Source organism: Rhododendron vialii, chromosome 5a (assembly GCF_030253575.1).
Source record: "Rhododendron vialii isolate Sample 1 chromosome 5a, ASM3025357v1".
NCBI lineage: Eukaryota > Viridiplantae > Streptophyta > Magnoliopsida > Ericales > Ericaceae > Rhododendron > Rhododendron vialii.
In genome coordinates, this window is record NC_080561.1 from 10,405,748 (window position 1) to 10,431,601 (window position 25,854).

General features: G+C 39.2%; 4 protein-coding genes and 1 non-coding gene across 5 annotated transcripts; 3 read left to right on the plus strand and 2 right to left on the minus strand.

The window, feature by feature from the left end:
* The first annotated feature begins 1,747 nt into the window (after nt 1-1,747).
* LOC131325894 (pentatricopeptide repeat-containing protein At2g15690, mitochondrial-like) lies at nt 1,748-5,677 on the plus strand. The gene is made up of 2 exons (XM_058358374.1): nt 1,748-4,109; nt 5,275-5,677. The coding sequence occupies exon 1, from the start codon at nt 1,875-1,877 to the stop codon at nt 4,059-4,061; it is 2,187 nt and encodes a 728-aa protein (XP_058214357.1). The 5' UTR covers nt 1,748-1,874; the 3' UTR covers nt 4,062-4,109; nt 5,275-5,677.
* A 974-nt stretch (nt 5,678-6,651) lies between these two features.
* LOC131325815 (calmodulin-like protein 30) lies at nt 6,652-7,722 on the minus strand. Its single transcript, XM_058358269.1, has one exon. The coding sequence runs from the start codon at nt 7,464-7,466 to the stop codon at nt 6,909-6,911; it is 558 nt and encodes a 185-aa protein (XP_058214252.1). The 5' UTR covers nt 7,467-7,722; the 3' UTR covers nt 6,652-6,908.
* Nucleotides 7,723-9,916: 2,194 nt separating this feature from the next.
* LOC131326214 (probable LRR receptor-like serine/threonine-protein kinase At1g51810) lies at nt 9,917-16,536 on the minus strand. The gene is made up of 9 exons (XM_058358901.1): nt 16,333-16,536; nt 13,116-13,656; nt 12,058-12,521; nt 11,831-11,969; nt 11,406-11,477; nt 10,858-10,926; nt 10,681-10,752; nt 10,383-10,454; nt 9,917-10,266 (listed from the first exon to the last, which is right to left on the minus strand). Exons 1-9 carry the CDS (start codon nt 16,409-16,411, stop codon nt 10,230-10,232), a joined length of 1,545 nt encoding a protein of 514 aa, XP_058214884.1. The 5' UTR covers nt 16,412-16,536; the 3' UTR covers nt 9,917-10,229.
* Nucleotides 16,537-17,347: 811 nt separating this feature from the next.
* On the plus strand, nt 17,348-17,420 carry TRNAR-CCU (transfer RNA arginine (anticodon CCU)). Its single transcript has one exon. It is a non-coding gene; the product is annotated as a tRNA-Arg (tRNA).
* LOC131325893 (uncharacterized) lies at nt 17,420-19,995 on the plus strand. Its single transcript, XM_058358373.1, has 6 exons — nt 17,420-17,624; nt 18,884-18,935; nt 19,068-19,190; nt 19,276-19,359; nt 19,454-19,540; nt 19,640-19,995. The coding sequence occupies exons 1-6, from the start codon at nt 17,557-17,559 to the stop codon at nt 19,724-19,726; spliced, it is 501 nt and encodes a 166-aa protein (XP_058214356.1). The 5' UTR covers nt 17,420-17,556; the 3' UTR covers nt 19,727-19,995.
* The last annotated feature ends 5,859 nt before the right edge of the window (nt 19,996-25,854 follow it).

Consider the following 25,854-nt stretch of genomic DNA (forward strand, 5'->3'; position numbering starts at 1 on the left):
TTATTTTCTTTTTAGAACCAAACAAGAGAAAGAAATACACTTTCTTTATAGTTTTCCTTTTAAACATTTTCTCTTCTATTCCTTTCCCTTCTACAAGTTCCATACTAATCTGTTTGGAACCTAAGGAAAAGAAAAAAAGAAAGAAAGAAAAAAAAAAGGGCAGAAAATTGGAGGAAAAATTTACTGTTCACTAAACTTGATTTTTTTAATTCTCTTTCTCTTCCAACCAAACAATAGAAGGGTAAATTTTTTATTTTTCTTTTTTTTCCTTGAGCGAAAAATGTGAGAAAAAATTTACTATTCACTGTTGTTTTTTTTTCCCTCTTCCAACCAAATAATAGAAGGGAATTATTTTAATTCTTCTTTCTTTTCCTTTTCTTTTCCAAAGAGAGCCTTGGGGGGTGTAATGTAGTAGTTTCTTAAACCTTAAGATTTAATTGTGGAGTATTTGTTAGAACATCCACAATGGTTTAATCAAAATTAAAATGTTGTTAAAGTTAGCAATATTTGTTCAAAAAAGAGCTCACATTGGAATAACTAGACTTAGCAACCTCTTAGAGTAGCTACAGTGGAATAACCAAAACTATATGGTTGCTAAAATTAGCAATGTTTTCTAAAAAAAGAGCCCACAGTGGCATAACCAAACTTAACAATTTCTTAGCAACCCATCAAATTTTTGCCATTGGATAATCAAAACTAGCAACATTTTGCCAATAACCAAATTTAGTGGTCCATACATTTTCTCAATCAAATACACACATCATTACACAAAAACTTCTCTCTCTCTCTAAACAATGTTTCTAAGAAAAATATTTTTAAAAGAAGTTTTTATTTTATTTTATTGCAAAAACAGTAAAAATGTATTTAAAAAAACTGTTTTTTTAAAACTATCTTCTTCTTTTTTTTTAAAATTTTTTTTTCCTGAAAAGTGTTTTTCAAAAATTTATTTTCTATTTCTAGTAACCTGTTTTTATTTATTTGAAAATTATTTTATATGGTTACAATTTTTAGATTTTTATAGGTTGAAAAGGTGATCTAACAAGTTTTGATTATTTAATTTTGAATATGTCATTGTGGATATTTACATTGCTAACATTAGCAACCTTTTAAATGAATAACTAAAAAATGATGTGGCAACTTTTGATTATTTCACTATGGATGCTTTAACTCATCAAATTTTGGCTATTGAATAATCAAAACTAGCAAGTTTTTGCCAATAATCAAATTTAGTTGTCCTCACATTTTTTTAATCAAGCACACCATCATTACACAAAAACCTTATCTCTCTTTCATTTTCAACATGTTTCTAAGAAAAATACTTTTAAAATTAATTTTTTTTGCAAAAACTATTTTTTTAATTAAAACTGTTTTTCCCATTTTAGAACAGTTTTTTTACTAAAACTTTTTTCCCGAAAATTGTTCTTTTTTAAAAAAAAAACTTTTTATTCAAAAACTGTTTTTTAAAACCTTTTTTCCAAATATTTTTTTTAAATCAATGTTTTCAAAAAAGACTATTTTCTTTTTTTCTAATAATCTGTTTTTATTAGTTTAAAAATTATTCTTAAAAAATTATTTTCTGTGTCACAATTTTTAAATTTTTATAAATTAAAAAATAATTTAAAAAATTTTAATTATTCAATTTTAATTGTACTATTATGTACTTCTATATTACTAACCTTTGTAATCCAATAACAAAAAGATAATGTGCCAAACTTTTGATTATTAACTTTTGTTATTCCACCACGGAAGTTCTTTATAGGTAGCAGAAACCTAGAGGGTAAGAAAGAAACCTCTGGTTTCGTCTCCCTCCACCTTATCAGGGTTTATCACTCCAAATTCTGTAGGGTTTTGCCTGCTTACTCCCACGGAGAGAAATGGCGTCTCTAATGGCGATTCGTCGAGCACCAATGACTTCCATCTTCATAACTTCATTCAAGGTACGTTCTTTCCACTCTTCTCGCTTCACTTCCACTCACCGCAACAACCAAATCCTAACCCTAAGGAACAAACCCATATCGTTATCTTCTTCCTGTGTTACTCTAAACCTCCCTTTCAAGTCCCTGTCCACCTCAGCCGTCCCAAACCATTTCCAGGGCCCACGACAACCACAGTCTGATAACTATTATCAGAACGGAAATGGTAGCCCTAATCAGTGGAACGGCCCAAATCAGACCTATAATGAGTATGGAAACCCTAATCAGTTCAATCAGATGAATAATCCGAATCAGAACTATCCCGGTCGAGGAAACCCAAATCCGGGTCAGGGATATTCGTCTCCCCCCCGCGGAAGCCCCGATTTTCCTAATCAGAGCTATACTCAGGGTGAAAACCCGAGTCGTAATACGAGTTATCTGCCTCCTGGGAATGATAGACAGTGGAATTATCAAAATCAGGGGCCGAACCGTACTGGGGACTATCCACAACGAGGCGTGAATGGTAATCAGAATCAAGCTTACCCACGTCACGAGAACCCTAGTCAAACTCGGTACTATCCTCAGCATGGTGTGAATCAGTTGGATGGTCAGAACCAAGCCTACTCACAAAGCGAGAACCCTAGTCAAACTCGGTACTATCCTCAGCATGGTGTGAATCAGTTGGATGGTCAGAATCAAGCTTACCCACAACGCGAGAACCCTAGTCAAACTTGGAACTATCCGCAGCGTGGTGTGAATCAGTATGACAATCAGAATCAAGCTTACCCACAACGCGAGAACCGTAATCAAACTCAGAACTATCCGCAGCGTGGTGTGAATCAGTTTGACAATCAGAATCAAGCGTACCCACAACGCGATAACCGTAATCAAACTCAGAACTATCCGCAGCGTGATCAGTTTGACAATCAGAATCAAGCTTACCCACAACGCGGAAGCTCTAATCAGCCGGACAGCCAGGCCCAAAATCAAGGCCAGGTTGTGAACAATCAAGTCCCCAGTGGCCCACCCGCTAATGTTGATTTGATGAGCTTGTGCCAAGAGGGCAAGGTGAAAGAAGTTATTGAATTCATGGAACAAGGGGTATCTGCCAATGCTCAGTGTTTTGATGCCCTGTTTGGTTTATGTGCAAAGTCGAAGGTACTAGACAATGCCAAGAAAGTGCATGATTACTTTCTCCGATCCACTTTCAGGGGCGATCTTCAGTTGAATAATAAGGTGATCGAAATGTACTCAAAATGTGGAAGTATGACCGATGCACGGAGGGTCTTTGATCACATGCCTGAGAGGAACATGGATTCTTGGCATTTGATGATTAATGGGTATGCAGGAAATGGCATGGGTGACGATGGGCTAGGATTGTTTGAACAGATGAGGGAGTTGGGTTTGCAACCCAATAAGCAAACTTTTCTTAGTGTATTATCAGCTTGTGCTAGTGCTGATGCTGTGGAGGAAGGATTTCTGCACTTTGAGTCTATGAAAACCGAATACGGAATGTCTGCTGGGATTGAGCATTATTTGGGGCTTCTCGATGTTCTTGGTCATCCTGGGCATGTCCATGAGGCTTTTGAGTTCATTGAAAATCTCCCATTTGAACCCACAGCTGTAATTTGGGAGGCTTTAAGGAATTATGCTCGTATTCATGGAGATATCGATCTTGAGGACCATGCTGAGGAGTTAATGGTTCTTCTTGACCCTTCGAAGGCGATTTCTAACAAGATCCCTACACCACCTCCCAGAAAGCACTTGGCGATCAACATGCTTGAGGGTAAAAACAGGATAAGCGAGTTTAGAAACCCAACTCTGTATAGGGATGATGAGAAGTTGTTGGCAGCAAAGAAGGAACAAGGGTATGTGCCTGATACAAGATATGTACTTCATGATATTGACCAGGAGGCAAAGGAGCAGGCATTGCAATATCACAGTGAGCGTCTGGCGATTGCTTATGGTTTGATTAGTACTCCAGCCAGGACGCCTCTGAGGATAATCAAGAATCTCCGTGTGTGCGGTGACTGTCACAATGCCATCAAGATCATGTCCAGGATTGTTGGGAGGGAGTTGATCGTCAGGGATAACAAACGGTTCCATCATTTCAAGGATGGGAAATGCTCTTGTGGAGACTACTGGTGAGGTTACCGTTGTTCCGGAATTTTGGTGATAATATCTTCTCATCTGCAGGTTAGTTTGTCCAGTGCCAACTGCCAAACTCTATTTGTAGTAGGAGATGACAATTTCTTGAGGACAGCGTATAGTGTACCTTGTTCTTACTTTGTTTTCGGTCTGAAGCTCAATGAACTATCCATTAAATCATGATCACTTGGTATTATTTTATCATGTGCTACTTTTCAGTCCCGTTTTTAGTTCCTATTGTAGGCTGATTCATCATGAAAGTTATCATTCACTCTTTCTTGCCTTCACCTGTATCATAGGAAATGTTAACAGTGCTGTTCATCTACAGTCTTACGGAAGATTACATATAAGTTGTTTTTGCAGAAGAAATTTACTCTGAACAATTTGCCATCATCTGAGATGTAGCAGTTTAGATGCATTCTTGATTTTCAATCGCACAGGGGAGTATATTATCAAATCAGAGGGATTACTTGATCCTATATGGCTATACCATTTCAGAATTTGAAAAATGATCAACTAAGGTTCTATTCATTTTCCTGGGTTATTGTTGGTAATAATTATGGTGTCGAAAGTTGATACTAATATTTGCCTTAAATGGTTCCATCCTTTCAAGGATGGGAAACGCTCTTGAGGTTACCATGGTTACGGATAATTTCATTTTCAAATTAAAAAGTATCATTGATGCTGTGTAATCTGTCAATGTTTCAGTTTTGTGGGTGTGCTTCCCTTGTGTCTGTGTTGTGTCTTCATATCCTGTTTTTTCTTTTGTATTTGGTCGAGTCTGGTGTCTGTTTTGGTGTGTCTGGTGTCTTTCTCATCTGGTCTTGGAGTATGTTTGGGGAGTCTGTGTTTGGGTGGGCCTTTCTCTCTTCTGGTCTGTGTTGTTCTTTTGGGTTTCTGTTTGGGTGGGGTGTCTCTGTTTGGTTTTTTCTGTTGGTTCCTGTGGGTTGGGTTGGGGAAGCACACTTGGTGGTTGTGTCTGGGGCTGTCTTTGGGGGGTGGGTGTCTTTTTTGGGGTGAGTCTCCTACCTCCAGTCTGGTGTCTGTGAATGAATATCAACTCTTTGGCCTCCAAAATAGGCTACCATTTAAACTTTTTGGGTCCTGCTGTTGGTACATTTGAAGATAAAAATGCCATTTTTATCCTATGCTCTGCTGCTGATACATTTGAATCAAATCACATTTGAATCAAATGATTTGATTCTATGCTCAGTTGCTGCCACACTCGAAGTTGCATCAGTTTCTGGCTTTCACTATGGCCTGCAATCTACTACTGCTTTGGATCAAAAAAATAAAATAAAATCTACTACTGCTTCGCTTGGGGGAATACCAGCCTGGTTCATGTCCAAACAAAGGGTTGGAGTCGCTTATTCTGGAACATTGTAATCTGATTTCAATCTGTTTTCAGGGGGTGTTGAATTGTAACATGTTCTATATGTATGCGTTGTAGGTGTCTTAACTGCTCGGTTGAAAGCTTGCCAACCGTGGTATCTTTTGGGAGTTGGGTTGGCATATGATTGTCGAGCGTATGGGGTGTCAACTTAGTTGGGATGTCATTCGCTCGTTCTGATTCCTTTTTTACCCACTACTTTTCTCTTGTACAGATCTTAGTTGTCGATAATATCTTCGCCTTTCACTGTTAAAAAAAAAAAAAAACCTCATCTGCAGGTTAGTTTGTCGAGTGCCAGTAAGCCTAATTATATTGGTATGAGGAGGTGACAAATTATTGTCCACAGTGTATAATGTACTACGTTCTTACTTTGTTTTCAGTCTGACGCTTAATGAACTATCCATTGAAACATGATCGCTTGGAGACATGTTCTACTTTTCAGTCCCATTTTAAGTTATTATTGTATGTAGGCTGATCCATCATAGAAGTTATCTTTCACCCTTTCTTGCTTTTGCCAGTATCTTAGGAAATGTTAATGGTGCTGTTCATCTACGGTCTTTCTGGATATTACATATAATTTGATTGCAGAAGAGATTTACTAACAATTTGACATCATTGCATTTTTGTGTGAGAAAGAGATATAGCAGTTTAGATGCGTTCTTGATTTCCAATCGCACATGGCACTTGTTATCCATATTATCAAATTGGAGGAATTACTTGATCCTATGCCATTTCAGAATTTCGAAAATGATCAACCAAGTTTCTGTTCATTTTCTTCATTTGGTGTCTGAAAGTTGATACCAACATTTGCCTTGGGGGAATTTTACTTTGCGCATAAACCACTCCCATCACCCCCTTGGAACGATTACTATTTCTTAGAAGAGAACTGAAATATGCCCTCCTCAAGCGTCGCCCCCTATTGCTTTTAAAAATTTTGTTGGTTTAGCAATCACCACCAATCTTCCCATACTGTATTCTTCCTCTTTTTCTTTTGTTGACCATGAGGATGTCTTTTACTTCAGTAACAGAATAAAGTTCGCGGTACGTGGGGAATTCCGCTAGTGCCTAAAAGCTTACGCAACTAGCTTACATACGGCGAACTTTAAACCGGAAACATGTAAATCTGACCTTATTTTGAGAGTTGGGCAATTACTCAATTTGTTAAATTGCTACTGTTAACATCTCCGGCGGAGACGGAGGTGACAAATGTATGTTCTTATTTATAGTATACATGGCCAATGATCGATCCCCGTTTCAGGAACATAAACGTAGCTAACATGAAGCAGAAACAGCTAGGGCCTATTAATTTGCATGCATGAAACGGTTTATCTATCGTAAACATATGACATAGAGGTGACTGAAACAAAGAGCCCGAGGAAATGGTTCGATCCTCGTGTATTTGAGTGTCGAGCGCAGGGGATTGGTCAGTGTTGGAATGTTGAGGTTAATTGACAAGCTTAACCAAGCTTCATGGTGCGAGTCATCATGGTGATGAACTCATCCATGTCGATCACACCGTCCCCGTTCGCATCCACAGCTCTAACCATTTTCCGACAATCCTCCAAGCTGCACTTCTCCCCTATCCTCTTAAGCAGCTTAAACACTTCCTCGGCGCTTATTTTCCCATCCCCATCCGCATCGAAATCCCGGAAGGCACGTTGTATGTCCATGGTCTTCACCCCGCCTTCCTTCTTGTGCAACTCCACAAACTCATTGAAATCGATATACCCGTCTCCATCCAAATCAGCCACCCTGAATATCTTGCTTACCTCCTTGATCATGTTCTCCTTCCCCAGTGCTCTCAGCATGGCTTTGTACTCCTCACGTGAGATCTTCCCGTCTCTGTTGGAATCGAATTTGTCGAACACCTTCTTCATCTCACCTGGATTTGGCTGGTAAGTGGTCGTCAGGCCTTCGTTTTGTCCATCCCCGAATGAAAACGTGCGACTCGGTTTTGTCAGGAACTTCTTCTTTGAGAGGTTGTACTTCAACTCAAGAAAACTCGTCTTCGGCATTCTGTTGGTGAATCTAACAGCTAGCGAGCGGAATGTAGATTGAACCAGAACAAAGGTCAGAGACCGGCGATGGCTGTGGTTTGAATCGGTAGACGCGGCTATTGATCTTTATATGCTTTCTGAGGATCAAATCGTGTGGATTATATTCGGATGCTAAAGTTAGGAGGACGAAGCAAAGGTTAACTTTAATTCCTTAGGTAAAAGATTTAAGCAGAACAAAAATATTCCAAAGGCAAGGGATCGGATAAGAAAAGAGAGGAGAAGGTGGCTGCATAAAGGAATGGAACGTAGGAGAAGAATCAATTCCTATTTCTAAGAACAAGTTATCTAAAATTCTCCAGCAGTGCTACGAACACGGTTTGTACAGACGAATTCGCACACGTATGTGTTCAGAGCCATCATATACGGGGAAGTCCGAACACGGTTGTACAGACAAATTCGCACACGTATGTGTTCGGAGCCGTCATATACGTGAAAGTCTCACACAATACAGTGTCCGTATATGAAAAGTTACGGTTGGTATCCTTTTGCAAAAGGTGCACATAATATATAAGATTTCGACCAATTGCTTGACCGAGGTCCACATACATCGAACGGTCAGAATACATTTGTGTTCTAACATAATTATCCAGATTCTTGCGTGCATCCGAAAGCATATCCTCTTATGTGGTTCCATTCCTTCATGTTGCCTATTAGTTGACCTTTTATAGAATAAAAAAGGGTGAAGAATATGGAGAAAGGTAGCTGAAAATTATACTCCACAATGGTGCAAGGAGTGGTAAGAGCATCTCCGATTCATCATCTAAAACATAAAAATAGAGAATGAATGTGACATATTAAGGAGAAATTTTGTAATTTATTCTCTCTTTTTTCACTTTATGAGAGAATATTGGAGGGACTCATGATACTTTTAGAGATTTGGTCTCCAAATTTATTTTTGGATCTTCAAAAATAGAGACTCTACTCCTATTTTGGAGACCGAATTTCTAAAAAGTACCATGGATCCCTCTAAAATTATCTTTATAAAGTGCAAAAAGAGAAAATAAATTACAAAATTTTTCCTTAATATGTCACATAAATTATCTATTTTTGTGTTTTAGAACTTGGTTGGAGATGCTATGAGGAGAGGACTCCAAACTTTTGCCAATGATTCCCGAGAAGTCGAGAACGAAGGAAAAGGGGAAGGGCGCCGCTATTCGCAGCCCTCTATTTACTCCTGTAGCCCACTACATTTCGGTAAATGATTGTTGAAAATCATAAATAACATTTCGGCAAATTGCTGTTGAAAACAAGATTATATTTCGGTAACTACATGTCGAAAATATGTTCAACTTTCGGTAAACAACTGCCGAACATGCATTTTCGGTAAACATCTGTTGAAAAAAATATTATATTTCGGTAATTGGATACCGAAAATATATCTCAATTTCGGTAACTAACTGTCGAGTATAATTGAAAATTTTTAACGAGCTATGGGAGTAAATAGAGGGCTGCGAATAGCAGCGCCCAAGGGGAAAAAGAAAAGGTAAGAAGTTTTTTGGGTAAACTTCACTTATACCCCTGAGGTCTGGGCCACGTGAAGAACATCTCCGCACGTTCGCTAATTTGTTGCATCTGCACCCGACTATGTTTTGTGGATTTATGCAGAGGCACCCAATTCCGTATGCTTTGTGGATCTATGCAGATGCACCCAAAATCCTTCTATGTAAACCGCTTCACACGCCCCTTAAAAAGCAGAGCATCTCTGTAAAAAATCATGTCGATCAATATCAATAACTCAATAATCGGAGAGGATTATTCTTATTAAAGTGGAAGTTAAATTTAATTTGAAATCTACTTCATAATAAATTCTATTCGGCCATGAGGTTTTCATTTTCCGATCGAGTTGAATTTTTGAATGGATGTAGCACTAGTCAAGGTGTACAATATCAACAATTTGGATTAAATTTTTGTTATAGTTGATGGATTGATTAGATTTAAGGAAGAACTCAAGGGAGAAGATAAGGGGACATTGGACCTTTCATCATTTCTGTTAAATAGATTTTGCGTTATTTCCGTTAATTGGGTGTTTCTGCACAAATTCACAAAACACAGGAGGTGTGGATGCAACAAAGTGAACATGTTGTATCCACACATGGCCAAACCATAGGGTATGAGTGAAGTTTGCCAAAGTTTTATACATATACGTATTTAATTGGATCGTGGTTTTCCATTGTCCAAATTATGTGAACAAAATAAGTATGAAGTCCAAACCCTAAAGGGTTGGCATACTAGTCAAGGCATGGGAATAATGAGTTTGTTCTCTTCTAAAGTCTCAGGTACAAAATTTTTAGAGCCAGTCCATACACAACAAAAAAAAAAACTAGCTTTAATTCGTAATCCCGCAAGCAGATGGTGAGATTGGTCCTCCAAGATTAGTCGAAGTATGCGTAAGCTGGTTCGGACACCTGAGTTACAAAAAATAAGTATGAAGTCCATGCTTTTAATCCATTGTATTATGAATCCAGGATCCATAGACAGAACACAGCAATATTATGGTTAAAATACAGCAGCATGATGCTAAAAATTGAGTGTAAAAATACAAGTATCAAAAAGTTGACAACCCAATTTGACACAGGAGAATTGGGGTCCATGCATCTCTCTCTGCAACCCTCCGCAACAATCCTTGCCATCATCCATCTCATTTAAGCCTAAAACTTCCCAATTTTCTCAAAACCTGTTCTGAATAATCCGCTGCACCTCTCTCAACGTGTTTCTCTAGCATTATGCTACCCGCGACAAATGATTTCCGGGGGAAAGCCTGAAGCAAAATGGACAATTTGATCTCATTTTGTAAGTAGCAGAGGATCCCGTAACAAAAAGGGTTATGAGGTTATATTAGTAGACATAAATCAAAGTGGAGAAATCTTCACTTACTGAAGGTTTATGCCTACTTTCTCGGCTAGGGACTCGGGTACGGTACCATTGAGTTTGTTATTTTCGAGAAACCTGGCAACCAAAACACATCATCAACTCAGCCACCAAGCTACAGTCAGTCATACTACAAACCCAAAATTCAAATGTCGAAGTGTCCAGAATTTTGTTGCGCATTCATTCTGAATCAAGCCCCACACTCAGTCATACGAATACGCGCAGCCTTTTTTCAGTGGAATTTTTGTTGACAGTAAAGCGGATTGGATTAAATAACTGGCTTTTATCAGTTAGAGAAACATACAATTCATGAAGTTGAGGAAGTCTGCCCAATGACTCGGGGATTGGTCCTTCGAATTGGTTACCCTCCAAATGCCTTTGTTTGATCATGATAAAAGCTAACTCAGGCAGTGCCAACAAACATATGGAAGCTTGATTAAGTTGACAAGACTGAGATTGAAACAATTGAAAGAAAACTTACAAAGTTTCTAAGGCCTTCAAGGAGCCCATATTTGGGAGTGGACCTGAGAGCTTATTGCCTCCAAGGTAACTGTAAGCAAAACATCCCGATCGTCAGATTTCGAGTTGATTGTGCCTGAGATCCTCCTCGGTTTTGATTGTCTTAACTTATTGGTTGTAGATTGGCTTATTTCTGTTTTTACTGAACTTCTTTAATATTTTGGAAACATTTTGTGTTTTTGATTTGTCTCAATGGGAGAAATCAAAAAAAGAAAGAGATGTAATACATGGACCAAATTGGAACAGTTTTTGTCTTTTCTGAACATTTCTTACATTTGGTTCATGTAGTGGAAAAAACTTAACTGAACCTGGAAAATGTTTACCAAATACAAAAGTAAGCCGTTTGGGAAAAGTTAGTCTAAACTCAAGCTTCCCGGCCGCGCTCGGCCAAGTTGCGAAGCATGTATTGGGACAGAGAATAGACAGAAGATCAAGTGTCTATTGAACGATACAACGAATCAATCAAACAGTTCAAACTCAGCAAGTACGATGATAGGGCCAAGTACTTACATGCTCCTAATTGCTGTTAAGTTGTCTATACTTTCAGACAGCTCCCCAGTGAGCCCAATGTTTGATAGATCTCTTCAAAAAACAAAATGCATGCAAATCCAAGTTAATTCGTACAGAAATCGGAAGTAAACCAAATAAGTATATTTCTAGCTGGTTTGCACCACTGCATCATAAATTAATCTACTGGGCATCTGTTTTCGCTTTTGCTGGTTCATACGCATATAGGAAACATTGAGTTAAATCCATTGGTCCCTTTATATGCTGCATTTGGATCAAGGATTTGGGCAAGGGAAAAGAGAAAGAAATAGAAGGGTGAACAAACTACCCGTCATGAGCCATTAGATTCTTACTTTTCCATTTCATCTTCCTCTTCTTCACCCATATCCTTGATCCAAGCACGGACTGAGAAAATATAATCAACTTACAGAGAAACAACTCGAGCAAATTTTCCTTCATCAGAACATTTGACTCCGGTCCATGAATTCTGTTTAGGTAGACATGGATCTCCATGCCAATCCGAAGGAGGGTTGTCAAAGCTTCTTCCCAAATCTTCTATAGCTATCACTGCAAGATACCCAAATAAACAAACTCAACAAGAAGAAAGAAACTGAAAATCAATCATAAAGGAGATGGAAATCAACAAAGTCGGTACCGTCTCTAGTGAGAGTCCTCATTCCAAGATTCATAATCTGAAAGATTTCCCCAGCATTGATAACAGGACCAACCAGTGCATCACTTTTGGGAGTCAACACAATCTCTGTCTGTCCAGAAAGCGGCCATTGACCCGTATAGACAGTCACGCCGCTTGAGGTGACATTGATGTCGGTGTAAAAGTCATTTCCATTCACAGAAACACTGAACACTCTCCAGCTATAAGGGCTGGGGCTCCGGTTGTCTTGGAAGTAAAGCGCGATATAGTAGTTGCCTTTTGGGAGTGGAAATGGTGGCCACTTGATCGTGAGTGTCTTCCCGCGGCTTGTTGTGAGGGCACTTGACAGTGCCTTTGCCGGAGGGATGTTCCAGAACTCTGAAGGAGTTATGTTAGAGTGGGATGTGACGACAGGATTGTCATCCGTGAAAGGTTGCCAGAAGCGGTCAAACTGATCATCTGGAAAACTAGTTTAATGTATTCAATATTCAGTATCAGAAACCAATCCAAGCATCTTTCTACGCAAACCTAAACAAGAAATAAGTAATGTTCAAACCAAGTCCACAATTGGATTCTGTGACATCTGCCATTTAATCGATGTACTGTAGTATATGTGCTCAATCAACTCTGAGGCAACTCGTATATAATAAAAGGTTTATGCTCAAGAAACCGCATCTTATACATGATTACAACATGTAAGATTGGCATGCTATGCCCCATAATTTTGAAAAATCACTGCTACATCATTGCGAGTAGGTTTTTTTTTATAACAAATCTAAATTTCTAGCAGGTAATCATTATCCATAACAAACTCAAAACTCAAAACTCAAAAGATGATCTAACATACATTTCAACTTTCAAGAGGCATTGGGCTCAAATATTTTCATGCCAATGGTCTATGCCATCATGCACTATAGAAATGCGTCTCTTCCAGGTTATCAGAATGGCTAGCTTGGTATACATTGTTAGACTCATTTTTCAGCTTAAGCTTTTGCAACGACTAGTAATCTAACAAAATAACAAATCCATAATAATGAAAATTTCAAGCCAAGTAGCTTTACCTAATCATATCCCCATCATAACCGAAGCTATTTCGAGCAACACTGGCCAAAGCATACTTCCCAAAATCAGTAGAATTGTACACAGAGTCTTCCAAAGTTTGCAATTCAACAGCTGATATGAAAGGGCTCGACACTGTTTGCTCGTTCCTCGCCAAACACACGCTCAGGGTCTTAGCTTGAGCAGCGACTACAATCTCATAGTATGAGCTAAGCCCGTTGGCATAATCCTCTGTCGTATTCACTATGCTCCACTTGGTCCCATCGATGATCTGATCGAACACAGGTGGCTCTTTCCCTCCATCGAAGCCTCCATAGTAATACGTGGTTCGAACAAGAAACTTCCCTCCTTTGATCACGGGAAATGTGTAGCAATATTTTCGAGCCGAAGTGTTTGGGAAGTACCTCAGAGTGGACAATACAGGAAGTAAATCTGGTTGGTTGATGGTTGTTTTATTTCCGACTGATACGAACCCTTCGTCAGTCATGTACGTGAGGCCACCCTGCACTGTTTCATTAGGCGAGCCACAGCTCAGCAGGATTCCTGCATCAAAACAGTAGTGATATCAGGGGAAATTATTTTCTTCTCCAAGGAAATGCCCAAGTACCGCTGAGTTCTATAGGATCCACACTTATGTGGCTCCTGAATGTATGGGCCAATACAAGCCCTGAATAACTTCTACGAAAAAGATCAACGACAATTAGATATTAACGACAGACACTCCCTTGCCTCCAATGCTTGTTTTCTGCTCTAGTTGATGCCGATTCGATGTCAAAAGCTACATTTTTTGCCTAAAAACCAATTACTTTTGTCTCTGAAAAGGGCATATTTGATTCCATTCTCAAATCTACTGTATTTTCATCAGCAAGCTCTCCTCGGTTATAGCCTCAATAGCTATTTGTGAGTGCTTATTATGCTAGAAAATTACTTCATAGAGCTAATAACCATAACCATGAGAAGATGCCAAATTTAACGTGGGTTGCCCAAACAGGCCTACATCCACGGTCTATTAGTAACAATTATTGGGACAGGACAAGCTTCTACCACTACAAGAAAAATTCAATTGGGTGACGAATGAAAATCGTCACAAATTGCATGTTTTTCGTCACAAATAATATAGGTGACGAAAAAAAATTTGTCGACTAAACGTTGTCGAGGATTCCTACCTGGTGACGAAATCTATTTTTCGTCACCTATAGTGCCTTTTGATGACGAAATATTTTGTCACCAAAAAGTGAATAATTGGTGACGAAATTTTTTTCCTAAAAATTCATCACCGATGGGTCACATTGGTGACGAAATTTTTTGTCACTAATATAAGAAATCGGCGACGAAATTTTTCGTTGCGAAAGATGTTTTCATATGGGAAAAGAAATCCATCTTTCTTGCTCCTGCTGGGTTTCGAACCCGAGTCTCTTGAGTTTTTCGCGCAAGCTCCAACCAACTGCACTACACACACTTTTCAGTAAATATTTGAAATATCTAATATATAACACATATGTTTAACATGAAAATATATTTCGAATGTAATTTTGGACCTTTAAACATTAAAATTAGCAATTTTGATAAACATGAAAGTTGTAGGCAATTGAGTTATTGTTCAAACCCAATTTGAATTATCTCAATCGGAGATTTTAGTAAAGAGTTATGTCCGAAATACATTTAGTGACAAAGCGCAATTCATAAATTTTGTCACGAAAGGTACCCATTTGAAAACGAAATATATTTTTTGTCGCTGAAAGCGTTAAAATGGTGACGAAATTATTTTTCGTCACCAAAGTTAAGCATTTGGTGATGAAAAAAATATTTCGTTACTAAATTGCTCACATTTGGCGACGAAATATATTTTTTGTCACCAAATGATTATCTTTGGGGACAAAAAATAATTTTGTCACCTTTTTAAGCTTTCGGCGACGAAAAATGTATTTTATCGCCAAATGGGTACCTTTAGTGATGAAAATATTTTTTTCGTCGCTAAACAGGCATAATTGGTGACAAAATTATTTCGTCACAAAAGTTATCAAAATAGTGACAAATTTATTTTTTCGTCGCCAAATATACTCATTTAGTGACAAAATTAAATTTCGTCGTCACTTTTTCGTCACTAATTTTTATTTTTCTTGTAGTGTACTTTCATGGTTCACCCAAACAGGCCTACGTCCACAGTCTATTAGTCACTATTATTGGATAGGACAAGCTTCCACTTTCATCAAGTAAACATGGCAGACTTACACAGTACATACAAAACAATGGGTGTTAAGGTTAAATTGGTACACAGACAATTCGAAGAGACTTAATAGGGAGTCTCGTTAGCGTGCATTCAGCAAGAATTGAACCTACGAATTCACCAATTACGAGTTTTGGGATTTTAACCATCCAACCCATGAATGCATAGCAGGATGTTGGGATCCTCATACATGATGGTTTACCAAACCACCATGTGAGTGATTATGGTTTAACTCCGGCTTTGACTTTTGACACTGAATTCAGCATTTTTCTTTGATACCTCAGGTGTCCGGCCAGCTTGCATTGCTTGACTAATCTCTAGTTACCAATTCCAGTATTCCACCATCCACTAGCGCAAGGGCGGAGCTATCCTCAAGCAAGTGGGTTCACTTGCCCCACTGACTCCCACATTAATCCACTAATTTGGTTAAAATCTACATTTTGTGAATTTGACCCCATGATTTTAACGAAGTGGCCCCAAGCATGAAGCAATTCCATTAAAATTATGAACTTGTCCTCTTTTTAAAACTTGAATTTCACTATCTATCAGTAAGTGTGGATAATACTCACTGAATGCCAAAAAAATGTTCCGATTTCACTACACGCTTATCAATTAAAAATACACATTTGCAAACCTCTATGCATTTTTCATAAATATCGAGATAATTTTTTGCACAACTACCGCTTCCAGCTTCCTAAAGGGTGCTCAATCACTAATAATTTTCTAGTAGCTAGTAATACATATCCAATTTTTGATTAGCAGATAAGAATAAGATCACGCATGTTCCTAAATAGACCCCACCGTTAGAAATTCCTGGTTCAGCCCTTGCACTAGCGGGTCCCATTACAACCACCGAAACCGACCCCATAAAAGGGGATAGCACCCAAGAGTATATACATATGGATAAGGTAGTGTGTATATACTATATAGTTATGGTACGTATAGATAAACGTATAGAGAATGGAAGAAATTGGGAATGCGATTTTTTTTACCTCTAGGTGGAGCAGGGACAGCGGCATGGACAATGAGAGGGATGCTAACAAGCCATAGGATGAAGACTGGGGCGGACATTGTATGGGAAAGGGCATGGATAGCAGAAAGGATGATTTTTGGGAAGTTTGGAGAGAGAGAGAGAGAGAGAGAGAGAGAGAGGAAATGGGAATGGAAAAAAGGGAGGTTTGGACATGGGTCTGAGAGGTGTGGACACGTAGAGGGCTGTGCATGAAGATAGTAGTAGGATTGATACTTGACCCGGTCACACCTCCTTTTCTCCAACACTAGGCTAGAAAGGATTTGTTGAAAAGTGATTTGGATTTCTTGTTTAAGGTTGTCTTGGCTTATTTGACTGTAATTGCTATTCTAAGGGCTTGATCGGTTAAACAAGTCAAGTAACTTATTTTTTTAATAAAGAGAGGTTTAGGATAAATTTTGAAGCAAAATTGGAAAATTCATAAATGCCTTGTTGATATCGGATTGAGGTGATTTTTTACAGGAACTCTAAACGAAGTATTCTAAACAAATTGAGCGGTTCCGATCATCTTTGCGGGACCCGATATGGGCGCAAAAATTATCTGTGCGCGGCTACTATGCATCATTTTCTGTACTTGTATCTTTACTGATGACCAAAAGGGAAGTGTAGAAAGAGCTGTGTGCACAGATCCCTTTTTCTCCCGCCTCGGGTCGCACAAAGATGATCGGAGCCGCTCATTGGCCTAAATTCTGAAGTGATTTTGGGTGTTCTGTTAATGCCTCTAACGATATCGAACGAAGCTCATTTTTTACAGATACCTTAAATGACATTCTTTGAACAAAATGAGCGGCTCCGATCATTTTTGTGCGACCCGAGGCGGGAGAAAAAGGGATCTGCGCACATCATGCTGTGCACGTAGCTTTTCTGGTGTAGAAATTAATTTTCAAAAAAAAAAACAACCATTGCTACTTACACAGATGGTGCATAGATTGATTTTATTTCAATAAATAATAGGGAACCTTGAAAGCAATAATAAGGCGCCTGTAGCTCAGTGGATAGAGCGTCTGTTTCCTAAGCAGAAAGTCGTAGGTTCGACCCCTACCTGGCGCGAATTTCACTTTTTCTTTCTTCCCTTTTTGGTAACTCTTTTTCTTTCTTCCCTGTTTGGTAACTAAACCCTAAATTTAACGTTACTTTTTTGGGCACAATTTCAAAACCCTTGCGTTTCCCAAAAACCAGGATCCATATGAAGGTCTTCGAGATCGATGGAAGCACTCTCACTTTTGCCCTCTGCGCAGACGTCACCAATTCCAAGTACTCTCTCTCTCTCTCTCTCTCTCTCTCAAAATACATATTTCTACTTGTATCTGTGTTTTTGCATATGCTCAATTGCGTAACATGTCTTCAACTTGGTTAAGCGCCTTATTATTATGCTATTGGGAATGGTTAGTATTCACGTTGAGATCAGGGTAGAAGCTGAACATTGTGGTCGGTCTGCGAGGGAATTTATTATTATTTTTTTAGAATTACCCACGAGTCCACAACCCACGCCACAAACCGCAACCTTCGAACTCGTGGCTGCATCGTTAACAGGGGGGCCTCTACTTCGACCATTTTGCACTAACCTTTTGGGCTGCTGTGTGGAATTGTTTGTTTGGCAGTTGAAGTTGTATATGATTAGAGGTTTCAAATAGGCCCACCCGGCATGTAGCTTCGTGCTGTGCTGTCCTATTCACTTAATCTTACCATGCCGTGCCGACCCATCTCCAATCGAGTTTCGTTGGGAAAAAAGATTTGTGTAACACCTAACAACTCATTATTTGTTGTGCCGTGCCCATCCATAACCGTGCCTGGCCCACTTCCGTTTCGTGCCTGTCTAAGACCGTGTGGTGCCTATCCACTTCCGGGCCCATTTAAATTTGTCGTGCTCGTGCCGTGTCGTGCCCCTGCTATCCCGGCCCGTTTGACACCTCTACATACGATGTTTCACTTGCTTGCTTTGCAAAGAAAATGCAGAATTGGCAATTTGGTTATGAATGGTTTGGTACTCGGAGGGTTCTTAGTATAGGCCGATACGATAGGATTTTGGGCCTCCGATACTGTTGTTTACCAATGTATTTGCTATTCCTGTCTAATATCGCCTGATATATGGTTGTACGGAGTAGTATCACCGACACTGTTATGCATCTCAATACTCTGATATAAAAACCTGGTACTATGCAAGTGATTTACATAGATTTGGCAAACATTGAAGGAAGCTTAGATATATCTCTGGCACTCAATTTTGCAGCCGAGGCTTAGATTTTCATTCTTCCTCAGTAAATGTCCCTTATATGTTTAGATTGACAACCAATTTCTAGGGGATAGGATCATAATGTGAAAGTAATGGAAAGCACCATACTTTCTGTATCAATTGTAGTCAAAATACTGCGTAATACTGTGCCTATTGTCTAAAGCATTGTCCTCTAAGCGTTATTTGTGTTCGACGTCCTGATCTATTAATCAATGTCTTTGTGGGTCATATTCATGATAGTAGATGGTTTACGTGCCTTATAAGCTTACTTATCTTGCAGAGAACTTCTGGACTTGATGGAACCAGAAGTAGCATTTCTGAATGCATCACTTGTAGGTTTCCTTTCATGCATTCCTTTACCTGCCTTATATGCCGTGTTCTCATTATTTATTGTTTCGGTGTGTTGGTCTGCTAAGCTTACCTTCAAGGAACTTTATCTAACACTACTTTAACAATCACAACAGATCCCAGATGTTTTCCCTGTTCTAGCAGCCGCATATAAGACGCTTCTGGTCAAGTCCCTGGAGTCCTTGACAACACGCACTCTTCATTCAGAGCTTGTTTACAACTATTCAGGCTCTAAGCATGTAATTTCTATGTATATTTAACTTCGGTTTGTATTTTAATCTTCATCATTTCAAGGGATTCACTTCTATTCTTCGATTATTACAGATTACAGAATCATTCAAAAGGTGCGGGATTTCTGAAAGCTCAACATACGTTCTTGTGGCTCGTTTTGGTTCTTATGTCGATGAGGTAAGAATAATGGTGCAGTGTTTCTTTGACCTGTCCAGTAAAATTTAATAGTTGGCTAGCCCAGTATAAGATTTAAATGCCATTCTTATACTAGATGAAATCCATCGAGAAGCTTGTCAAGGGTAAAGAGATTGATTTGGAGGAATTGTTAGGAAGAGCAAACGAAGCCCAGATACAGAAGGTTTGTGGATATTTTCAATAGCTTGCTTTGGGTGGAAGTTTGAAATGCCATGTCTGCTTGACCTCTTGACAGATGAAAATCTTCGATTCTTTATTTCAGCACTACAAAATACCTGGTCCGGAACTGGGAATATCTTCTCTTGCAGATGCTATTACATGTAGGATTGCTGCCCGCGATGCCTTGTGACGTAGAAAAATTTAGCTATTTATTTCGGGATTCAGCCCATCTGTATCATTTGTATGCCCGTCTTGGTACCATGTTTTTCTGGCATACAAATCTAGAAGCATTGATGAAGGTTGTAATGTGACAATGGATACAGTAGAGGAGCAGGGTTATCGCTGGCCTATCGAATCTTGTTGGACTTGATTCCAAAGTCAAACCATGTTAAAAAGTAAGCTTGATTATGAAATAAGGAAAACGTGTTGGACTGTTCCAATGGAACCAGCCACAAAGTTTGACTTTGGAGTTACGTGATTGTATTTGTGATATGAGTTGGAGATTCAGAGTGATCCAAATCTCTGACTCCTTCCCTATCTTGTATCCTATTTATAGTTGTGTTTGTATAGAGAAAAGTGTGGGGAAAAATGTGAGCAGAGGAGATACGTGAGAAAGAGGAGTCCCTTCGGGGGAACTCCCCCACCACCGGTGGGAAATAGAGAGAAAAGAGAGTTGTGAGAGTGTGAGGTTGAGTTGGGTGATTTGTGTATTCTCCTCCCTAATTTCATAGTAAAATCCGCTGCCTGTGGATGTACCCGTTCTTTGGGGAACCACGTAAAATCTGTGTTCTCTCTGTGTTTGAGTGTGTGTGTGTTCGTAGTCGCTTCCGCTTTCCAACAAACCAGAGTCCAGTGAAAATGAATTCTGAATGGAGTTTTTTTGTGAGTCTCTTAAAGGTTTCTTTTTCTTGTTCTGGTAAGTGGGTCGGTTTGGGTCATGATTATTTGATCATGTAGAATGTATTGATAAACTTCATTTTGGTGTTGGCTTTAAGGGATTACTGCCTTGTATGATTGCCTTAACAGTTGGTACTTTTCAAAGCAGAGAAATCTGCTGCTGCACTAAACAGTTCTTTTTCTACTCTCATAAGTCAATTGATAAGTTGAATGTAAAAGGATCGAGTCGTACAGTTGACGCCCCTTCAAATCTTGCCTTGCACACCACCTATGGTTATGCAAGGCTATGAAGCCTTTCCTTCAGCTGGTTTTGGCTAGAAAAGGAAAGAGAGTTCTAAGAAAAAGATATGTAGAAAGCTAGACAAGATTGTTAGACCTTTTGAGCTTCCTTCTTATTCCCATCTATTCAATTCTCGCCAGCAACAAGCTAGACTGGCGGTGGAGCATTCGTTAGCGGAGGTTGCACTTGCAACAGGACTTGCTGTGATACACCAACGCTCGGTGGAGTGGTAGAAACGTATGAATGGTTGGTCCCTTGCGTACCATGCCGCGGGTCTGAGTCTGAATGTTCTCGTGTCATTTGTAGTGCTCTCTTGGTTCCGTAGATTAAGCTTTTTCTATACAGCATTTCCTGCTGCTGGTAGATTCATGTTTTTTCTTTTAAATACTGGTTCCACTAAACTTAAAGGAGTAGACAAGTTGTTACCGTTAACGTATAGTTAAGTTGTTTTCACTAAACTAAAAGGAGTGGACAAGTTGTAGAAGACATGAGATGGTGCTATGCGGGTGGTGCATAGCACCATTCGAACCGTCCGTTTGGCAATCCAACAGTTCAAATCTCATCTTGGCAATGAACGAATTGGATGCTAAACGGTGGAGAAGAAATTTGAACCGTTGGATTGCTGAACGGACGGCTAGGAAGACGCACAGCATGGTGCTATGCACCACCCACACAGCACATCCCCCAGTTTGAAAAAAAATGAAGGGAAATAAAATCTTTTGAGTTAAAAAGTTCAGTGGAAACAACTTTACTAAAGGCAAGAAGTTGTAGAGAAAAAATAAAAGGGAAACAAGGCCATCCAAAGCCATTTGAATTCATCTAGGAGTAATGCTATATGTACCGAATGGAGGGAGGGAAAACGTACCGATAGCCGCTGGCGGACCATCTCCGGCTACCGGACGGCTGATCCAAGCAGTCCAAAAATTTTATAAAAAAAAATCGATAGGGCCATCGCGGGAATTAACGGCATCTGAGGTGTGTAGGATACTTGATCCGAGCACCCCTTTTTCGTGTATACACACGTATATACATATATACACGAAAAATGGGTGCTCGGATCAAGCACCCTACACACCTTGGATGCCGTTGATTCTCGCGTAGGCCCAATCGATTTTTTTTTATAGAATTTTTTGACGGCTTTGATCGGCCGTCCGGTGGCCGGAGACAGCTTGGCTCAGCCAGTCGGTACGTTTTCCCTCCCCCCCTTTTGGTACCTATATCTTTACTGTTCATCTAGTGTCGATAAGAAGCCAAACAATTAGCACGTATTGGATTTTTTCATACATAATTTGGTACTCCTCCCCGCAACACATAATTTAGGGTACATTAAAACTCTGCAAACATTCCCTTCTGTAAATAAGAACACTCAAGAAATCAATCAAGCTTATGACAATACTATTTGGGTCTCATCTGAGATTCACACTTCTGTACAATACTACTTGGTCATGGGTAATACCCGTTTTACCTGTTAAGGGTATGGGTGAAGTTATAACCGTAACGACCCTGAATTTTGGTCAATAAAAATTTTGTTAAATATTTGAATTTTATTTGAATTACTTATTTTCTCTTGAGTGGCTATATGATTTCTTATTAATTTCCGTCGTAGTTAGATTTTGGTCATTGGTTAACTCTCGACTAGAAACCCTACTTGACTAATTTAGTTAGTTTCTAACCGACTACTTGGAGGAACCGAGCAACCAACTCACCTAGTTACTAGATGAACCTTTTGGACCTCTTGAAACTTTTGCCTTTACCCTTTGGTCCATAATGGTCAGGGTAATTTTTGTCCATTGGACAATAAACTTTTCATTATAATATTTGACTAAAGTACATGTAGTCTTTTCAAAATCATATTTTAAGTACAAAAGTACTTGTACTTCTTTTATCCATTGGTCCTTACCCGCAAGGGAAACTATTATCCATCGGGTAATAGCCCAAATCTTCCTCCTAAGTACAAAGATCCTATTTTATATTCAAGATTTGGATTCCCATGTACTTTTATGCATTAAACTATTAGGGTATATCTAAACTCTAGATTTTCAAAGTACTTTATTTATTAAATTAGTACTTGTACTCTATTATAATCTAATGGGGAGAATCCTAGTCTTTTTATTTAATTGGGGTACTTGGTACCACTCCTATATTTAAATATAGGGCTTTTTGTCACATGCTTTAAAGGACAACTTTTGATTATTTTAATATAAAAGTTCCCTATTTACTATTGTCCATTGGACAATAAAAGTTAGGGGATTTATTATCCATTGGGTAATAGGGTTATTCTTTCTACTAAGTACAAGGGTTTTAATAAACTAGTCTTTTCCTAAAAATCCCATGGGATGAGGTACTTATTAGACTTTAGGACCTAAGATTCTCTAGGTACCCTAATATTATTTTGTATTGGGACTTTGTACTCAATTAGATTAATTTAATGGGGAGTCTTGATTTCCCTAGATTACTTAGTACCTTAGTTAATATTATAATGGTACTTGGATGAATATTTAAATGGCTTAGTACTACATTTATTTGTTTAAATGGGGCATGTGCCTAATTAGATTTCTTTAATGGGGTATTTGGATTTGAAAATCTAGTACTTGTACTTCTATCATTATATATGTATATATATGTAGTGTACTAGGAGGGAGAGAGAGAGAGAGAGAGAGAGAGAGAGAGAGAGAGATTGCCGAGAGGGGAGAGAGAGAGAGAGAGAGAATCGGCCAAGAGAGAGAGGAGGGAGAGAGAGAGAGAGAAAAAGAAGAGAAGGAATGTGGTACCTTGGCTTGATTTTTCCTTGTACTTAAAATCCTTGGTGTATCTTCATTCCTAGCCAAAAATCTATCATCTCATAGTCCTTTTATGGTTGTTTAACACCAAATCTTGTACAAACTATCCATCTCTCCATCAAATCTTCCATAAATCAATCCTTGGTACAAATCTAGCCATGTAAGCCTAGGGTTAGGCTTTGATCTTTCAAAGATTGCTTGACAAGTGTCAAATTGTGAGCTATGGAGAGAGGGGGGGCCGGCCTTGAAGAGAAGAGAGAGAGAGCCAAGGTTTTGCCTATAAATAGCAAGCCATTCCAAGCATTTCAACTCACACCTTCACTTCTTGCTCTCACTTCTCTCTAGAAACCATTTCTGTTTTTCCAGGCAGCCTACTACCCTTCGAAAATCCTCAGTTTTCTCCTTCTTAAGTTAGTCTTTAGAGCTAAGTTTCTTCGGGAAAGTTGTAGAGCACTTCGAGACCTTCAAGTTAGACCCAAGAACCACCCCAATCGGTGAAGAAATGCCAAAGATATTGTCATTCAAAGTTCAGTAAAAATCTCGGATTTCCATATCCAGACAGCTTACTGTCCCTTCTTTTATCCCCATTTTTCTCCTACCTAAAGTAGTTTTTAGGATCAACTTCCTTCACGAAAGTTGTAGAGCGCTTCTAGAGCTTCGATTTCGACCCAAGAACGATCATATTCGGCCAAAGACTGACTGAGTTACGGCCATCCAAAGTTCGGTCCAGATTTGCGAGTTTCACCACCCGTAGAATCTTCCAACTAGCTTATTCGGCCCCGACTAGTTTCGGATCAAGGTAGATTATTCTTACCCCTAACTCTAAGTTTATCCTTACTCACTTACTTACTTATTCCAAGTAAAACGTATGTTGTTTGATCTTTAAGAAAGAACGGTTTTCGAAAGTTAAAACGTTACCATGTGAATCGAAGTATTCGTATTCTGATATTTCAAGGAGTATGAGCTTGCATACATAAATCGATTGTGTTACTTGTGATATATTATAGAGTTGGATGATCTTGTTAGATTACAATGAATGATTCATGCTTACTTTGTCCTACCGCGGAGTCTTTGCATGTAAACGAGACACGAGAACCGAGAAAGTAAAAACATGGCACCTAGGGTGTGGTTAATGAAAGAAAATGCTTTTCGAGGAAGAAAATATTTTTGAAACTACATTATGACCGGTTTTGGTGGCATAATGTGAAATGGGTGTGTGAGTTCCAATGGGAATCCGGGAAAAGTGGAACCATTGTGAGGTTGTGTGTGTTCCAATGGAAATCCGGGAAAAGCGAAACCATTGTGAGGTTGTGTGTGTTCCAATGGAGATCCGGAATAGCGGAACCATTGTGAGGTTGTGTGTGTTCCAATGGGAATCCGGGAAAAGCGGAATCATTGTGAGGTTGTGTGTGTTCCAATGGAGATCCGAAATAGCGGAACCATTGTGAGGTTGTGTGCGTTCCCATGGGAATCCGGACCGGCGGAACCATGGTGAGGTATGGCTTGGTTATCCGCGGAGAGGAGCCAATGCAAGATTTTGTGTGCCAATGGGAACCCGGTGCGGCGGAACCATTGTGAGGATACTCAGGAACCCAGAACGGCGGAACCGAGGTTGGATGTGTTAAACAAATGGTTTTTGAAAAGTTGATTAGTAAATGAAAATGTTGACACGGTTTATGACGAGTCGCGTAGGAGAAACTCGGAGAATCTTGGACACCAACGATAGTTATATAACGATTGCGGATGTGTTATTGATATTGTCTTTTGTAGCTGTGTATACATGTATCATGTGAAAATCGATGTGTTTTTATAACCTTTTGATTGTAAGTTTAAGGTTGGTGGGTAAGATTTTCCTATTGGGCGTTGTAGCTCACGGTGTTACCTTTTGGTGACCCTGACATATTATATTGGTGGTGACGCCGGTATAATGTGTCAGACCTCATAGATGAACAGGGTGGGATGTACACCTTGGAGGCCTTCGGAGCTGAGGAGCTAGCCAGGATGGAGGAAGAAGCGGAGCAGTAGACTTTTGTAAGGTTTACGATGTAATAATGAGCCAGACTCACTTCGTTTTTATAATAAAATGTCTTATTTAACGTACCCAAAATTCGGGGCGTTACAATAACTTAGGTTAATATAGAGAAGTTAGCGGGCCTTACCTTATGTATTACTTAGCCTTTACATAAATGTGAAATTTCACAATCTCCTCCACTTAAGATCGCAAGTCGCAACGTCAACGTTGTGCCCTATGATCCAACAACATTCTCCCACCAAGTAATGTGGGACAAGTACCCGTTTAAGCATGTTAAGCTCCTCATTTGTCGAGCCTAGTTAAGAATGTCAAGCACCTGAAGCTCCTCA

Excerpts from the sequence above, each read along its gene's own strand:
- LOC131325894 (XM_058358374.1), top strand. The coding sequence starts at position 1,875 with ATGGCGTCTCTAATGGCGATTCGTCGAGCACCAATGACTTCCATCTTC.
- LOC131326214 (XM_058358901.1), bottom strand. The coding sequence starts at position 16,411 with ATGTCCGCCCCAGTCTTCATCCTATGGCTTGTTAGCATCCCTCTCATT. Across the intron at positions 13,657-16,332 it reads TGTCCCTGCTCCACCTAGAG|GAATCCTGCTGAGCTGTGGC; the intron begins GTAAAAAAAATC and ends GTTTTGATGCAG. Across the intron at positions 12,522-13,115 it reads TATGATGGGGATATGATTAG|TTTTCCAGATGATCAGTTTG; the intron begins GTAAAGCTACTT and ends ACATTAAACTAG.
- LOC131325815 (XM_058358269.1), bottom strand. The coding sequence starts at position 7,466 with ATGCCGAAGACGAGTTTTCTTGAGTTGAAGTACAACCTCTCAAAGAAG.
- LOC131325893 (XM_058358373.1), top strand. The coding sequence starts at position 17,557 with ATGAAGGTCTTCGAGATCGATGGAAGCACTCTCACTTTTGCCCTCTGC. Across the intron at positions 17,625-18,883 it reads GCAGACGTCACCAATTCCAA|AGAACTTCTGGACTTGATGG; the intron begins GTACTCTCTCTC and ends CTTATCTTGCAG. Across the intron at positions 18,936-19,067 it reads CATTTCTGAATGCATCACTT|ATCCCAGATGTTTTCCCTGT; the intron begins GTAGGTTTCCTT and ends CAATCACAACAG.